The following is an 18,705-nucleotide window of genomic DNA, read 5'->3' on the forward strand; positions in this document are numbered from 1 at the left end:
TTTACATAATCAAAACTCACATACTTTATCTAAACGTATTTAATAAAAAACGACCTAATATGTGTAGAGTTCCAACGTAATAATTTAGTTAAGTATTATTATTCAAATATTGTATTGGCTTTAGTAACTGCATTGTATCTATCAATTAGTCTGAATAAGCAAGAAACATAAAATTAAAGAATGTAGAGTTAAACTTTACCAACAAAATTAAGATAAGCCCTGTCTTTCTTAACGTAACAAACATACAATCAAGAAATCTATTTCCACTGTCATCAAGAATGTTTAATAAATATTTTTTTAATAAGAATCACTTATTTAAGTTACATAATCAAGAAATGTAGAGTCGAACTCTACTATGACATCCCGTGGTTAATGTACTCAGTATCTACAAAATATTCACTACGTGTGAACAATACTATGCAAATCGATATTTATTTGACAAAATTATCGTCTTAAACGATTTAACACAAGAAAATATTAAGTGTAGAGTCACTTAACTCTACAGAACGCAGCGACGCGCAGGTTTTTTGTTAAGATGACGCCATAAATTGATTGTCTTCGTATCATGTAAACGTTACCTACTGCCGCACAATAAATGCCCCGCAATATAAGACAGATGTTTTCAATTTCGCAGACATTGATATATTTATCTACGCAATGTATGCTAACGAAGACAAACATCAATACGATTAGTACCGTCTCAAGGAGTAACATTTCCTAGATCCATAAGGTTAAAAAAATATTTTTTAATTTTTTTTCGACCTAACATTACATTTATTTATAATTCATATTAAAATACCAGTCAATGCCGTTGTGTCCGAGTCGACCCGTTCGCGCAGTTTATAATAGATCATAAGTCGTAAGCACAACATAACATTTTTATTGATGAAAAATGAGTGAAACGCCTCTATGTATAGATAGAGTAGCGAGGTAACGAGTGTACTGTAGCGAGCGACATGTTTGTTTTCATACCGGTCCGAATTAACGTCGCGATTGGTTCAAAATCCATAACTGGCCTCCGAGAGCCAGGTGTCGTTCACACCGCGGCCTCGCGCCTCGTCTCGTTAATCACTCGTGTACGCTATTGTTAAAGCGCGGCGAACAGCCATCTTTGTCAAATTACGGCGATTCAATTTTAATAATTTAATTTGTTTAGTGATAAAATAAATAATCAAATGGAACAAAACGTTGTGTTACCGACGCGTAGTGTTGTAGAATCGAGTGTATCGCTACATTCTCTTTTGTTTCACTAGTAGCTGACGCTTAGTTGAATGGAAGCGATACGACTACGGCGTTAACAACCAGTCGACCATTAAAAATGATGGATGATGTCGTCTTTTGCAAAAACAGTGCTAAGTGATGGTTTTAGTGAATAATGTGAAGGGTGATGCTAGTGTTTATGTTTGAGCGTACATGCGATGAAAACTGCGTCGTAATTTGTTATACACATTGCATAAATGAGTGAAATGGCGATGCGGAGCGCGCGGGCCCGAGCATGCGCGCCAGTTTCCTCGCAATCGCTAGGAACGCACTAAGTGATCTTCGTTTACGTGCACATCAAAATGGGAAGGTCGAGATTCCCAGGCAAACCACTCAAATTCCAAAACAGAAAACGTATTAGTGTTCTATCGGGGGCTGTTTACCATGAGACTGCTCCAGAGAATCACCCGCCAGCGCGCGGCTCTACGGCTAATGATTTTACTGGGGACCAAGAGGTAAAGATTCCTTGCTATGATTTCTTTATCTTTTTGTGTAAATTACTATAAAATATAAGCGTGTCTACGGAAATGTTGTGTTTACGTAATAACTACTAGCGTTCGTAGCGATAATCGCATAGGTAGAGCGTCAAGTATATTGTATCTACGTACTTTGACATTTGCGTGTTCCATTTCATGTCAACACAATTCTAAAGAGCTTGATTTAGTTTTGTTCGCACTAAACTGCTTTACATTATGAAAGTTACATTTGCTAACTGCTAAACAACAATATATTTACAAACAAACTGTAAACATTCACATAACCTTTACTACATTGTTATACACATTCTTATCAAGCCAGCTTGTAGCATGTATTTGTTAATTCTTTGGTATTTAACACTGCAATACTCACCTTTTTGCATTATTACGGTGTAATATGGTTAAAATACAAATAAATATCATGAAATTCTTTTGTTTAAGTCAAGCTCTGTTTGGCTACCATTACATGTGGAAGAATTTGCCGCTCAGATTTAGTTCATTCTTTTGTACTACTAGAACTTGCTATTGCTATTATTATTTGGTTTTTATTATAGAGTAAAAACAACAGGCAATTTACAGTGAAAATATAAATGAAAACATTTATAAACAGATATTTGTTATTCTCAAGGTTACCGCTAAAAAACATGGTGTCATTTTGTTTTCTGTGAATTAAATACTGTATGTTCATGGTTATCAAATGGAAAACAGCAGATAATTTATGTTGTAAGTGATCCTGGTATTGGTAACATGAAAATATGCCTGAGTGCAAAATGTAGAGCACAAAGCAAGGGTTCCACAAAACTGAAAAATGTGTAACAATGTCTTATTTTACATTTCAGGAGGAAGAAAAGAAAGAAAATAATAATGAAAAGGAGACAGACGATGCTGGCCAAAATAAAGTGACTGAAACAACAACAAATAGTAAAACTGAAATACTAGACAAAATCAACAGCGATTTGTCTAAGTCACCAGTGAGAACTAGGTCACAGAACAAAATGGAGCCTGTCAAAAATGATAAACCCAAACCTGTCAAGAAAACAGTCACTTTTGGTACAGTGGAAAGTTGTGAGGATATATTCTTTCCTCTCAAGAAGATCCCACTCAAACATCATGCTCCTCTTGTTCCAATCATAAAGAAGAAGTCTTCTTTAAAATCCACAGAGTACTCTACTTTCAACAGTATCTTGAAGCCGGCTAAATTAACAGATTTAAGTTCTAAATCAAGTTCAGAACATCAAGAAGGCTATTTAAGGAAAAATCTAAACCCCTTGTCAAAGCCTATGAACAAATTCTCACAGTTTAGTGATAGCAGGTGTATGTCACCTCCTCCAAGAAATTCGTCACCTGTTGAGAAGGAGAGTGGGAGCTCTACAAAGTTTGTTTTGCCTGTACGGAGTGCACATTCATCTAGGGTGATCAAACCTAACAAAAGATTTATTGATGGGGAAGAGCAAACAACAACAAGTAGTATATCATCAAGTAAAGTGCTTAAGAAACCTAAATTAAAGCGACTAGTGTTTAACAATTTACATAATGATGATGACACTACTGATGAGGTAGAAGTAGACAAAACAAATCAAACCGAAAAGGTTAGAGATTCACAACAACAATCCTTGAAGTCCTCTAATCTTTTCAAAGACAAAACATCGAATTCATTTTCAAGTCTCAGTGTTGGCACCAGAAAGCTACATGATCTGTTTTCATATGAAAAAGAAGCATTGCAGGATGAAAACTCCAATGTAGAGACTCTTGAAAAAGTAAAATCCCCAGAGCCTCTCAAAGAGGACAGATCAGGGCATGCTATGAGAAAACTGATGGATATATCAGATGCAAGCAGCTCAAGTAGTACAAGCAGTGGCTCTGAGTCTGAGGATAGCTGGGATAGTGCTAGTCCTGGTGGCAGTGGGGATGAAGAAGAAAAACCACCACCAGCTAGCCCAGAAAAGGACAAATCCTCTGCATCGCAGCTACTCAGAGGCAAAATCATTCTCAGAGAAGCTAGATTGCAATTGAATCCACCGACACAATCAACTTCTGCTTTAGATGGTCCTTTCTCTACAGTAACATCAGCATCTTGTAAGTTAATTACATTTATTTTAGTTGTTAAGTGAATCAGGTAATCTAATGAGACATATTTTTTGTATTTCTAGCTCCTAACCCACCAACAACAGTGACCTGTGGAGTTTGCGGTGCAGTTAGATTTTACAGATTTGTGAAACAAGCACGAAAATTCGGAATATATTCGTGCGAGTCGTGTCGCAAATTCATTTCTAAGATGTTGAAGAAGGAAAAGCTGTCTCAAAAGTCAGGGTCACTGGTGATGCAGTGTTTGAAAGGCGAAGGTTTGTGATTTGTGCTTGATATTAAGACTTGTTTGATATATTGCAATAGATGTTAATGAACTATGTATTTTTCAGGAAATTGTCATGTCCCCCCAATAGTCCGCTCACAGCAGTGGAAGCTACTACGGTGCACAAACAAGGCTCGATGTCCAGCATGCTGGCTGAAGATGTGCCTAAAGGCATTCCAGGTACCACCTAGCATAAGAGCTGGCCTCACAGCAATGTTGCCTCCTTTCATGAGGTCAGCTGTTAAAACGCCTGGTTCTTTGACACAGGCAAACCCACTGAGGATTGCAAGCAACACCACTACAAACCCTCCGGTGTTTGCAATTACTAATAATGACACCGAGAATAATAAGATCTTCGGAACTCTAAAGCCAAGTAAGAAGATTGAAGAAATTGAAAAAGTTGAGGTATGTAGATTATTAGAAAAAACTTTTATTTTCCGCATTATCCATTTTTATTTTTGTAGAATAAAATGGAATTATACAAAGTAAGCATTATTCTAAGTGTACCCTTAACATTACAGGAAAAATCTCCTAAAGACCGTCCAGTTACAAATGAGTCCACTGAAGACATAAATGCGACTAGAAAACGTCAACTGACGAGGATAAAAGTTAGAAAAAAGGATAAGAGTGATACCAAACAAACTGAGGATCCTAAGAGACAGAAGGTGGAACTCAAAGGGCCTAGAGTTAAACATGTATGTAGAAGTGCATCTATTGTCTTAGGACAACCCATAGCTACATTCCCTACACAAGATGAGAAAGATAAAGTTGAGAAAAGCCTTCCTGAGGACGAGAGTGTCCCATGTGTTATTGAGAAGGATAGAGAAACTCCTGATCTGTCAAGCTGTGAATCTGAAATGGATTCTGAAAACAAAGCGCCTCTAGCAATACCAGAAGCGGTTGCAGCAAAGGAGAGCGACATAGAGGCTCACATTGAAACCAAAAAGCGAAAGATAGAGCAACCACTTGTCGTCAAATCTCAGAGCAAGGCAGAATCAAGTGAAGATGAAACTATAATGGACCTTGTACCTAAAAAGACCGTGATGAAACCACTCTCTAATATTACCAATGTGAGTATTTCTTCATATTAAAAGCTCAAGTAAAGTAAAAAGAAGTCTTAAAATGTTTTTTTCTCTTCAGGTTCGCAGTCGATCACAAAAGTGTGGGCAGAATAGACCAGAACTAATATGTGTTGATTTCTGGGAGAGTTATGACCCAGATGAGGTTTGCAGCTCAGGATTCGGACTTATTGGAACTGGATCATTCACTATCGCCAGACTATGTTTTCTATGCGGTAGTGCTGGGAAAGATAAGGTAGAGTTTTTAGCATTATTCTATTTCATTAGTATGATACCTGAGTCAATTCTATACCTATTTCCGCTATTATTGTCTAGTAAATAGACCTAAAATAAATATTAAACTTAAAGATAAGCTCATAACATAAAATACACATAAAAAAATTACCATAGTCTGTAGTGTAAATCTGGAAAATATATTGTGATTTGAATAGCATACATATTATTCCAATTTCCAAGTATTAAATTCCTAGATATGCTTATTAATAATTTAATCAAAATTTATTGTACTATTTGCAACTCTGTGGATTTGGTTTTTATATGTTCTGCTCATGGTATGTACATAATAGAATTTTTACATTATACATAATAATAGGTCTTTACGCTGTACAGTTTAGCAGATCAAATTATCTTTGAACTGTTTATGGGTAAAATAAAGTACGGTTTTAGGAAAATGACAATTGTGGCCTACTATGGAAGATTTTATTTATAGCATTAAAAATAAGAGAAATGTGTTAACATATGAAGGAAGTAGGTAGAAAATCAATACTAACTTAACCAAAGAGACAAAATCGCAGGAGGTTACCATATGATAAAATATGGAATAAAACGTTATGATGATATAACTGAAACAATTTTAGAAGATTTGATTCTCCTGATGTCAACCAAAGTGAGTAGCCGAAATGTAATCGAGAGTTGACCATGTCCATGGCAGATGTTAGTGTGCTCGTCGTGCTGCGAGTGGTACCACAGCTGGTGCGCGGAGGAGGCGGCGGGCGGCGGCGGCTGGACGTGCGCGCGCTGCGTGTCGTGCGCCGCGTGCCGCCGCCCCGCCGCGCGCCTGCGCTGCCGCGCCTGCGCGCGCCATCACCACGCCGCCTGCCTGCCCGCGCCGCCGCCCGACCACCGCAGCGACTGGCCGCAGGTACCACTACTATGCTCGATAACTCGTCACTAAAACCTGAAAACGAGCAAAACAATCTTCGAGATCTGGATTGCCATAGTGCCATAAATTTTCGTAAAACGGCATTTGTTTCCATTTAGACAGTTACATGTTTATATTTCCCTGAAAATAAACAGACTATTAACACTATGACGTACATTTACAGATATGCAGCGCATGCCTGAAGTGCAAGAGTTGTGACAGCAGCCGTGTGAGCAAGTTTGTAGGCAGCCTACCCTTCTGTGGGCCCTGCTTCAAGCTGCGTCAAAAGGGCAACTATTGCCCGCTCTGCCAAGCATGCTACCGAGATAACGACTTCGACAGCAAGGTTTGTTAAAATTTAACTCTACTGAAATATATAAAATGTAAATTAGTTTCGAATCTACTTCTAAATAAACCATTCCATATTTTCACATTTACAGATGATGGAATGTGGATGGTGCGGGAGATGGGTACATGCGAGCTGTGAAGGCCTCACAGGCGAAGGGTATCAACTTCTGTCGGCATTACCACCTTCAATCGAATACATCTGCTGCAAGTGCATGCCACATGATCCTCCATGGAGAAAAATGCTAACTGAACATCTGAAAGGAAGGCTACTCCACTTGTTGAAACTACTGGCTAAGAATAAGAAAGCTTGTGCCCTCTTAAAGTTAACGCCGCACAAAAATACGCCGGTACCGAATAAACCGTACCGGCTAATGTCGCCACAAGCTATCAGGAAACTACACTTCGACGTTGTAGACGTTTCCTTAAAGACGTCAGAAACTAAAGTGTACAGAAACACTTCAAGAGGTAGGCGGAATAACAATTTCCCGCAAAATAAATTTAATGACCCAAATGCGCCACAAGTTTGGCAGTGTTCCTCATTACTACAAGACGTCAATATGGAGAAAGAAGAAATGCCTCACACATCCCATAAAGTTGTTAATCTACAGGAACCATTAATGCAGAACAAAGAGATATGCTTTTCAACAGGCCTCTATGGTACTAAAACGGAGTTTGAAGCTTCTTGTGTTGAGGTACACGAAAATTACCCACCTCAGGCAAAAACAGAAAAAGCAACGACTATGTTGCCTACTACTGTACATGACGACAAATATGAGGCAATCTCTGATGATGACGAACCAATGAAAAGTTATCGTCAAGCTCGTAGCGAGCAAGATCTTAGTCCAGTCGTGTTACGGCAATCGACAGACTTGGACAATATCGGTGATGACCTAGACCGAGTGATTTCGCCATCTCTCTTAGACATCAAGAAAAGAGTTAATAGCGATGGTTATGTATCTCTCAAAGATTTTAACCACGACATGAAGGAGGTCATTCAAAGGACAACTAGTGATGACCTAACATCGATATATAAGGATTTATTCTCTGAAACCTTTCCCTGGTTTGACTGCGAAAGTAACTGCTTACAACCTAATCTGGAGGTTGAAGGTGAACAAGAAGATACCGAATCTATGAAAGACGTTGATATAGCCGACAACAAAATCAAGGCCGCTGTGCAATCTATTGAAAAGCCGATGGATCAAATAGTACCCAAGCTGGAAAGTGATTGCAACAAATTAGAAGAAGATTTACTAGAGTTCTACCCAGTTGTAGATTCCAGACTTTGTGTACTTTGCAAAGCTGTTGGAGATGGTTCCCCTGCAATGGAAGGCCGATTGCTTTACTGCGGCCAAAATGATTGGATTCATTCAAACTGTGCACTGTGGTCAGCTGAGGTGTTTGAAGAAATCGATGGATCTCTGCAAAATGTCCACTCTGCAATATCTAGAGGGAAGATGATCAAATGTGCTGCATGCGAAGTTAAAGGCGCCAGTGTTGGGTGCTGTGCTAAAAATTGCAGCGAAACCTACCATTATGCTTGCGCAAGGAAAGAGAGCTGTGCTTTCATGGATGATAAAAGAGTATTTTGTCCAACTCATGGCAAAGATGTGCCTAAAAAGAGTCTGCAAAAAGATGCCGACTTTGAACTAACAAGACCTGTGTATGTTGAACTTGACAAGAAAAAGAAGCGATACAGTGAAATTACAAAAGTGCAATTTATATTAGGTTCTCTAACAGTTCACAGTTTAGGAAAAATTGTGCCGTCGGTTTCTGACTACGAAGAGTTTTTGATGCCAGTCGACTTTTCATGTACTCGCCTATTTTGGTCTTGCAAGAAACCCACAAAAATTGTTAGGTATACTATCAAAACCAAGCTCATTCTAGCTGAGCCATTACCAGGATTTGATTTTGGGGTTAACATAACAGTAGATCATACTTTAGATGTGCAAGTTGTTGAACGTGTCATGGCCGAGATTGGAGCATGGCATGAGAGTATCGAGACAGGTTCCGGAAAGACTGTCATGCTGTTAAAAAACGATAAGTCACCCATCAAATTCGGCAATACGGTGACTTTGGAGGATCTCGCTGTGAAACAGGTTGTGGAACACTTGCTTGACAATGTGTGCAAACAAGAACAGCAAGACGAAGAAGAACCGCAAAACACAGCAGATCTGTTGCCACCTGAAGTCAAAGATGCCATTTTTGAAGATTTAAATCACGATCTTTTAGATGGCATATCCATGCAAGACATATTTCAAGATCTCAAAAATGAATTCTATTGTGCAATGGGTCAGTCAGATGATAAAAGTAATGATAAGTCTGATTTTCGATCTACAGACTTTATTGATGAACTGTTGAACTCAAGGTTTGAAACTGGAAGCAAGGAGCTGAAGAGAAGCAAATCAGAAATGCTGTTGCAAAGCCATAATCTTAAAACTTTGACTACCGGCCGCGGGCAGCAAAGATCAAGCAGCTGGAATAATAAGTTTGACACCAGCTTACTATCATCTACAATAAAAAGGTGTAAAATGGGAAAAACATCTACAGTGACGGGTAAATTAAGTCCAGTGCAAAGAGTTCCATTAACAGAGAATCCATTAGAAACAATAAAAGAGATTGAGAAGAAAGTAAAAGTGGAAACTTGCACTAGTGGTGCTATTTGTGATGAAGCACCCCATTCCTCAGGAATCAATTATCGCACTACCTCGCCGAAACAAAAAGAGGAGTCTAACAATACAAAAACAGATAAGAATGAAGGTTATTACACTGATGTCATAGACTTCTACACTAAAATTCAGTGCAGTCCTATATCGCAGCTAGACGGCACAGCGGACTGGTCTGGCTCTGAAAGCACGTGTAGTTCTCGACCAGGGAGTCCTCGAGACCAGGATAACGACTTTACACCAATACAACAGCTGGACGGTGCCGAAGATAATCATCCAGCAAATGATAACATGCAAAGAACCCAAACCAATCAGTTTATGTATAGAGCTACCGGGACTGAGAGTTACACTGTCACATTTGCCGGTAACTCATTAGGCCAGCCAGAACTCGTCATGAGGTCTCTAGATGATGGTTCAGGTTCTTCAAACCAGATGGAGCAACCCGTTAGATGTGATAGGTGCCAGTGTACTTACAGAAACAAAGAGTCATACGACAGACACGTTCCCTCGTGCGATATGATGTCGACTAGTGAGAGTGAGAGCGAGAACCCTAAATCTCCAGAAAATAGGACATTGACGACTCTACAAAATGCGTTCCAAGGCGCGTTTGCTCAACCTATGATCATTCACGCCGGTGTCGTGAGCGGCACGGAAAACACCGTCAAAGCTGAGGGAATTGCGGCCAGGAGGACGTCCATCAATACCAGGCAAATTACTATTAACGGTACTATTGTCGAAACACCATCTCCAGGCCCGTCAAATGAAATGACTATGACTATTACGGAACAGATGAAGTCTGGAACAGTTATTTTCGATCAAAGTAAAACTACCAATGTGCAAGTGTCGGCTAACCAACAAATGCTATCATCACCACAAATAGTTGTGACGCCACAGATGTTACTTCCTCCTAAAACTAGTTCTGCCAACGGTCAGAAGATAATGGCGCCGCAGATCATAACACAGCCTAACATTTTACCTTATAACATCTGCGTTAAACCCGGCAATGGCAACAATATACAACAACTTCAAGGCAATGATATGACGCAGTTGCTGTCCGGATCTGGAGGCATTCAAGTGATATCGTCAAATTCTAATCAAGTTTTGACTATACCACAAAACCAACAGGGTAACGGTGGACAAATGATACAAGGCAAAAACCAATTCACCAATTTCCCCAATATGGCTAGCGCTTCATCTATAGCACTGCCAGTTAATTCGATACAGGGAATGCCGAGTACCTCTATCATCCAGAATATTCAGCCGATGATTCGGCCTCAAATCCAGGGAAACCCTACTATAGTCGTCCCAGCAATGACAGCACAGCGACTTTCATCGCCAAATACTCAGAATAAACAACAGTTAATACTACCAGGAAATTCGCAAAAATCGCCTAAGAAGCAGCCTGCGCCGGTGCAACCTAAGCCGATATTCCAAGCTACAAACCGAGGAAGAGGTCGACCGATGCCTAAACCGACCACTATAAAAAGACAAACCAAAATGGAGAAGACATATACTATCAACCAGTCCCCACTTGGACCGGGTAATACTGTGATACAATTACAAACTAATAACCAAACCGGACAACCATCAATTATTGTGCAACCGGTAGCCAATCAAAATATAATGTCTGCCTATGTGGAAGCATTGTCGCAACAACAAAACCAAAATATGCAGTACATTGCGACTATTGCTCCTCAAGGTGATTTTAAAACCGGCCCTACGCAATTTATATCACAAAGTGGTCTAGTGCCTCAGACATTCCAAATTCAACAAACGGAAAATGGAGGATTGGTTGCTGTACCTAGTGGCGGTATACCTGTATTATTACCGCAAGGCAACGTGGGAATACTGCCACAAGCTATCCAACAGGGAGCCACAATTCTACCCCAAGGCGCAATACAAACGCAAGGAATTATTTCCCAGGGTCCAAATGGACCTACGATACTACCCCAAGCAATACATACACAAAATGGGACCACAATTATTCCTCAAGGGATTCAAGGATTAACATCTGGAAACATAACATCACAAGCTACTCTTCTACCTAACAACACGCTGCAAACTGGAGGAGCCACAGTGGTACCGCAAAGTGGTATTGGTAACGGTCAAACAACCATAATACCAAATACGTTGCAAACACAAGGCAACACCCTGATCTCATCTGGACCCGGCGGTACTACTATCTTACCGCAAGGAACTCTATTACCGCAATTTTGCAATGATCAAGTTCTACTGGGGTCGACTCCAACGTTAGAAATGGTCACAGATCCTTCCGGATGTATGTATTTAACAACAACACAGCCTGTTTATTACGGCTTGGAGACAATCGTCCAAAATACAGTCATGTCGTCGCAACAATTCGTGTCGACTGCAATGCAAGGAGTGCTGGCGCAGAACAGTAGCTTTTCGGCTACGACCACTCAAGTGTTCCAGGCGAGTAAGATTGAGCCTATTGTGGAGGTGCCAACTGGATACGTCGTTGTCAATAACGTTGGAGATAATGTTGCTGTGTCATCGACACCTAATGTGGTTACCGCGCAGACAGTGCAGTCAACGCCACAATCTATGAAGAATATTAAGACGTCTGTGCCTAATCTGACATTACAGCCATTGCCTGATAAATCGTCGAATAACAGCAACCGACATACACCGAAAGTTATTCAAATGAGTCCTTCACCTCTAACTATTGGCTCTCAATCCGGGACCATCATTACTGGCAGACAAATGAATCCTATAACGTCTCAGATTCATAGTATGACTATTTCGAGCACACCACAGAACATGCAAAGAGCAAATATGCCGAAACCAAGCATTGTTTCTATGTCGCCGAATGTTACACTAGTATCGTCTATTGGACAACCAGTGATGGCTATATCTCAATCAATACCTAATTCAGCCACGTCATTCCCGATGCAGTCGATACCACTATCGCAGCCAATAGTGTCAAGCTCAATTGCGCCATCAGCCAACAAAAATAATTTCAAAATTGAAAACTCTCATGTGATTGAAATTAGCGGTAACTTACAAGATAACTCGAGTTCTGCTAGCATGCCGATGATAAGTGTCACACAAAGCATAAAATCGCCAACACCGTGGAGGCAAATTAATCAAGCCAATAATAATATGGAGAATAAATTGGAACTGCAAAATATGACAGTAAAACCAAGTACCGTGAATACCTCTTCGATGAACGTGCAAAGCAATGTCATGGCCGGAAGAACCCATTTGAACAATGATCACGATAAAATAAACCAGAACTGCCTAATACAGATGCCTAATAACTCGATGTCTGGAGTGAATATGCATTCTCATCAATTCGAGCAAAGTATTAATGTGAGCCACCACTCAACCTCGCACTCGACTTCCAATAATGTAATTCAGATAACGGCCGGGAATATATATCCACCTTCGTCCGTAATGAACAGCAACTTTGATGCGGATACTTCTCTAAAATTGAGCAAAATTAATGCTCTATCAAAAACTGAGGGTGGACACTTAAATTTCTCGCAAGAGATTATGGCTTCTCACTCACAACAACATGCTAATAATGACAAGACTTTCCAAAACATGGGAACATCAGAAAACAAACATAATACGGATAATTTGTCCAATCAAATGAACGTACATAAAATGAATAACTGCCAGATGAGCGGCAATATGAGTAACTCACCAGCTATTAGCATTATACCACACAATGTTATGCGACCGCAACTGCAAAACAATCAGAATACTATTTCTGTACCAAATACACAAAATCAAATGTGCTCTATGCCCAACAACAATAATTCGCATGGACAAGTTCAAATATTGAGTTCTGGAAACAATTCTCTACAAAATATGAACATGTCATGTCAAGAAAATCAGAACAACAGAATGAATATTTCTGTGTCCAGCGACAACAACATGCAGTCGAGCCAGCAACATGATCTGTCCAGTTCAATGAATTCGTCAAATATGTCTCACAGCAGCAACATACAAATGATGTCTCATGATAATAACCAAATTCCAACACCCAATCAGATACATATTATGAATGGACAAATTCAGCATAATCGTCAAGTCGAAAACAACCAATTACAGTTGAACCAATCCTCATCTAGTAGAACATTCCACGAAAATTTAATGAATTCTCAGCAGAATCACAATCAAGGAAACATGCTTTCTAACCGAAGCACGCCTGACAGCAATAACATGATGAATCAATCTATGAGCATGCATAATTTAGCATCTAATAACCACAATATTAACAGATCCGACTTGGGAGAGCTAAACCACATGCATATGCAACAGCCTATGTCTAACATGAATATGCAAAATAATAGGATGATGATCGAAAACATGCAAACTCATGGGATGAGTAACATGAGTCACACAATGCATTCGAATAGATCTATCGATAATATGCATAATACTCAACTGCATAATATGCAACAGATGAACCATCACGTTAATAATAACACTCGAGGGCAGATGGAAAACAATATGCATGTTAACCAGCAGATGACATTGCAACAGAACAGGCAAATGGAGAACGTTGGTCTGCATCACCAACACCAAATGTCCAACGTCATGCAAATTCAAAATAATAGATCGCACGTCGACAATAATATAATGGGCATGCACCAACATGTGCCCAACCAAATGCATAATAGGCAGCAGATGGATAACAGCATGCACATGCATCATATGTCTGGAAGTTCACAAAATATCAATCTGACCAATCAAATGGACAATTCTAACTCTATGTCAAATATTCATGGCAATAGATACGATAGCAACTCTATGACTCTACAAAATATAAACGCCATGAACCAAATACAGAACAATAGAAACTCAATGGAACATTCATCAATGATGCAGCATCAGATGAATTCCATGAATAACATGAACATGCACGGCAACCTTAATAACACCATGCAAATAGTGAACACGAATCATCAAACCATGAATAGTTCGATGATGCACATGCCAAACATTCCTGACATTAAGAATGATATCCAAAGTTCATGCAGCGGTAGCTGTGCCAACAACAGTTCGCAGTTTTCAAACAATCAAAATACAATGGAGATATGCTCTAACATGAATATGAACACGAATACAAACAATATGAACATGAGCACAGGAAATATGATGCATAACATGAACGTTAATAATTCGAGTATGTCTAACAATATGATGATGAACAATGTCAACAATAGTAACATGTATGGATCTGGAAATCAGAACAACATGACGGGACACGACATGCTGATGAGTTGCTCCAACTCCACGGAACATAATGTTAACAACCTTATGCCAGGAACTGCAAATCACATGATGTTAAATAATTCTCAAACACACACCACAAACAATCAAAACCAGATGATGAGCAGTCAAGTATCTAATAACACGCAAATCAATATAAATAGTTGCAGCATGAGCACAAATAACTCATCACAAAGTCAAAGCATTACAAACTTGGAAAATCAATTAAATAGGAACTCTTTACCAGTTTCGGACCCACCTAAGTTTTCGCAAGATGCGATTCGAGGTAAAAATCTAATGGGCCCTCCTTCTAACACCAATTTGCCGTTGTCGAGTATATCCAATAATAAAGATTGTTCTAAAGTTAACATGGTGACCAATGAAAAGCAAAGCCATACTATATCCGTCAATAATCAAATCGGATACATGCAAATGAATTCCCAGAATAATAATAGGGTTATTAATTTACCTGAAAGGAGCAGAATGAATAATGCAAATCTAGATAGCAACATTAACCAGCATGTGCCACAGCAACATAACATAAGAGTGGTCACCAATAACAGCAACAATAATGTGGCTGGCATTACCACCGATCCCTTAGCATTCCAGCCAAATAACGACAACACCGGCACCATGATAAATGTTCCATTCCAAGCAATACCGAACAGTGCACCCATGAATATTAACGTGAACTCCAGTAATAACACTGTGAACATCACGGTGCAGAACAATCTCGTTGATCCCAAAATTCTTCCCGCTTCGAAAGCTGCGGCTGACATAAACTTCCCCCTGCAAGCAAGCACTAATTTACTTCAAAACCAAAGTAATGCTAATAATTTGATGTGCTTACCTGTACAGAATAATACCATTAACTTACCGACTCAGACAAGTTCGAGCATAACACTACCGAAAGCACCCCCAACTCAACAATCAGGCATTCCTACTAACGTGGTCAATCCTATGTCTATGAGACCTATGAATAGAGTGCTACCATTACATAGAGATGGCCAAAGCAAGTCGGCAACAAAGAACACGTCCAAAACTATTGCAGTGCCGAAACAAAGGCCGGTTAGTCACGACATGCCTGATTTAAACATGAAAGACGAGAGTATTGACAGTGACCTAGAAAAGGCAATTGAAGAGTCAAAACGGATGATGGAACTGGAAAAGGCGAAAAAAGAGAAGGAAGAGAGGGAAGCAGCTCAGGCCATGCAGATTTCAGCGGAAATGCAGCAAGCGAATACCAGCACAGCTGCAAGTAATGTAGAGACCGTGAGGATCAGTGAACCTGCTGAGACCACATCTAAAATGTCGTTGCCAAGCTTGGACGCGGAAATGATAGAAGTTGAACCCCCTAAAGTACTAACAGAAAAAGATACTAACCGAGCTCCGGTAGCAGCGAAAATTACAAATGCCCCTGCGAAAGTTATGAAGAGGCCGTTATTGGATAGAAAAACTGAAATCGAGCCAGTTATAACGAAGAAGCAGACTAAAATATCAAAAGAAAACAAACCAACTGCACCGAAACCTGCACCGGACCCGTCCAAAGATGACGGACCGAAGTTGATATATGAAGTAACTTCGGAAGACGGATTCAACTACACATCTTCGTCACTGACAGATCTCTGGGCGAAAGTTGTAGAGGCTGTTCAAAATGCTAGGAAACTATCGGGTTTGCAACCGATTCAATATAATCTACCAGCAAGCTTATCAGGAGCGCATATATTGGGTCTAAACAACAACGCGCTAAGATACCTTGTGGAACAGCTACCTGGGGTAAGTGTAATGTCAAACAATTTGTGAGAATAATAAAATAATGTCGATTGTTTCTAAACTATTATTTCATTTTTGTAGGCAAGCCGCTGCACAAAATACAAGACACGTCAAGGTCGTCCGCTGAGCAGCTGGGACAACGACTTGGATTTGAGCGAGGGATTTAAGGAGAGTCCTTGGGGCAGCGCTCGCACTGGCCCAGTATCGCGGAAACAGAACCACGACATGTTCAGCTGGATGGCGTCGCCGTTTAGAGAGGAGCCGCCGCCTTTTGGAGGCCAGGAAGGAGAAAGCTCTATTTCTAGGTAATAATTGAAACAAGATAATAATAATTAGTTTTCTTCCAGTATTTAACCTGGTTTACGCAAAAGGAAGTTACTCACAGTGTACCAACTTAATGATTCAACTTTTCTTTAAGTTCTTCTTGCTTAGGATCGAAATTATACTGGGAATTTCTGCTTTCAGGCGCTTAGCAACGCTGCCACCAGCGATGAGATTCAGACAATTAAAAGAGACATCTAAGGCGTCTGTGGGTGTATACAGATCCCACATTCATGGACGAGGATTATTCTGCAAACGAGACATTGAAGAAGGTATGTAATCTATAAATCAAAGATTGCTGGTTATGCGTTAAATGTCTGACTAAGCAATAGGTTTAATGGAGGAGTAACGAATTTTCCATTTTTCTTATTGTTTAAATTTTTTTTAAATGACTTGGATATTTTCTCATGTCGCGCTATCATTGGGAACACCAGAGCGCGACAATGTTCTGAATTTTATTCTAGAAGATTAGGAAGTACTTTTTACGTGATAATCCATTATAATGAAATGAGTTGTATTTTTAGGTGACATGGTAATAGAGTACGCGGGCGAGGTGATCCGCGCAGTGCTGGCGGACCAGCGCGAGAAGCGCTACGAGGCGATGTCGGGGCGGCGCGGCGTCGGCGGCTGCTACATGTTCCGCATCGACGACAACCTCGTGGTCGACGCCACGCTCAAGGGCAACGCCGCCAGGTTCATCAACCATTCCTGTGACGTGAGTTGTTATGTATTAGTACTTTAAATATATGTAAAAATGAGACATACAGTTTTATATAATGTACTTACAGAATAAAGGATTTTTATTTCCTTGTAAGCATGAACCACGATGGAGATTTAAGCACATAGCAATTTATTAGAGCTAGCTTAATTCTACCGCTTTTGAAGTAGTTTGCCTACAATTTAAGACGTAATGTTCTTGTTTTAGCCGAACTGTTACTCCCGCGTTGTGGACATTCACGGTCACAAACACATCCTGATCTTCGCCCTGCGCCGCATCACCGTCGGGGAAGAGCTCACGTACGACTACAAGTTCCCCTTCGAAGAGGTGAAGATCCCATGCACGTGCGGTGCCAAGAAGTGCCGCAAGTACCTAAACTAATGAACAACTGTATCGTGTGAGTGATTTGAGTGTCAATTATGTTTGTGTTGTCAAAGAACATCTTTGATAGGTTATATGCTGTAAAACTGAACAAAATACGCCGCAATGAGAATATAATATAAATAAGTGAATTATATTCTTGTGGTGTGTTTTATCAGTTAGTTTACAAGCCTTACTGGCTTTTACCGAATAGCATAATTCTAGAAGTACACACCTTACTGAATTAGACGTAAACCTTTCTTTAGTTATAACGTGAGTTGTGAGAGACATTTAATTCGGACAGACAATGATAACGACGCTATAACAAACGATGGATCTCGTAAGAGTTCTAGATTATGCCTATTTAGATCGTAGCTACGGAAACGGTTGTTTATTACAAAAATAAAGATATGAAAATCCTGGGTCGAGCACATTATGGCTTGTACATAATAATGTTTGTAAGACAATAAGTCAAATTCACATATCGCGTTACTCCCACCTCATATCTTGACACGTCTTACTGGAGCGTACCTAATCGGACACGGAAAACTTTTACTTGAATCTTGATATGATCTCTTTCTTGAATCTACCCAGTGTTAGAGTTGTTGGTTTTATAATAATTTTGAATTAGTAATACTTAAAAAAATCTTATTTTGAGATAGGTTTATACATTTTGTAAATATTTGTTAGTTATGTTGAGTTTTTTTAAGGTGGATTGATGACTCGCGAACGGCTTAAGTGTGTGCACTTAATTTGATGTGATATGTTTAGCCCCGGAGTGTCGGGAATGAGAACGGTTAGTGCGTAGCTAGTGTATATTTGTTCCTCATTATGTTCTTATTTCTTTTCATTTGTGATCAGTTAAGTCTCGACTAACATAGCGCGTATGTGTACATATATCGAGGGAATTTAGGCGTTTATAATAATGAAATTAGTACATTCGAAAGAAGGGTAGCAAAGTTACAAGTACAA

The 18,705-nt window shown here is 39.7% G+C and overlaps 1 protein-coding gene across 2 annotated transcripts; it reads left to right on the plus strand.

The window, feature by feature from the left end:
• The first annotated feature begins 766 nt into the window (after positions 1-766).
• On the plus strand, positions 767-18,200 carry LOC113499687 (histone-lysine N-methyltransferase trithorax). Of its 2 annotated transcripts, XM_026880238.1 has the most exons (14): positions 767-1,715; positions 2,576-3,812; positions 3,887-4,078; positions 4,154-4,266; positions 4,354-4,491; positions 4,608-5,156; positions 5,227-5,400; positions 6,097-6,306; positions 6,491-6,652; positions 6,747-16,337; positions 16,416-16,639; positions 16,800-16,927; positions 17,180-17,370; positions 17,581-18,200. In XM_026880238.1, the coding sequence occupies exons 1-14, from the start codon at positions 1,563-1,565 to the stop codon at positions 17,752-17,754; spliced, it is 13,236 nt and encodes a 4,411-aa protein (XP_026736039.1). In that variant the 5' UTR covers positions 767-1,562; the 3' UTR covers positions 17,755-18,200. The 2 variants fall into 2 exon arrangements, with proteins under 2 accessions (XP_026736039.1, XP_026736038.1); XM_026880237.1 differs by having other exon boundaries at positions 4,154-4,491.
• The last annotated feature ends 505 nt before the right edge of the window (positions 18,201-18,705 follow it).

The sequence above is a fragment of the Trichoplusia ni genome, chromosome 12, assembly GCF_003590095.1.
Source record: "Trichoplusia ni isolate ovarian cell line Hi5 chromosome 12, tn1, whole genome shotgun sequence".
NCBI lineage: Eukaryota > Metazoa > Arthropoda > Insecta > Lepidoptera > Noctuidae > Trichoplusia > Trichoplusia ni.

Excerpts from the sequence above, each read along its gene's own strand:
- LOC113499687 (XM_026880237.1), top strand. The coding sequence starts at position 1,563 with ATGGGAAGGTCGAGATTCCCAGGCAAACCACTCAAATTCCAAAACAGA. Across the intron at positions 1,716-2,575 it reads ATTTTACTGGGGACCAAGAG|GAGGAAGAAAAGAAAGAAAA; the intron begins GTAAAGATTCCT and ends TTTACATTTCAG. Across the intron at positions 16,640-16,799 it reads GGAGAAAGCTCTATTTCTAG|GCGCTTAGCAACGCTGCCAC; the intron begins GTAATAATTGAA and ends TTCTGCTTTCAG.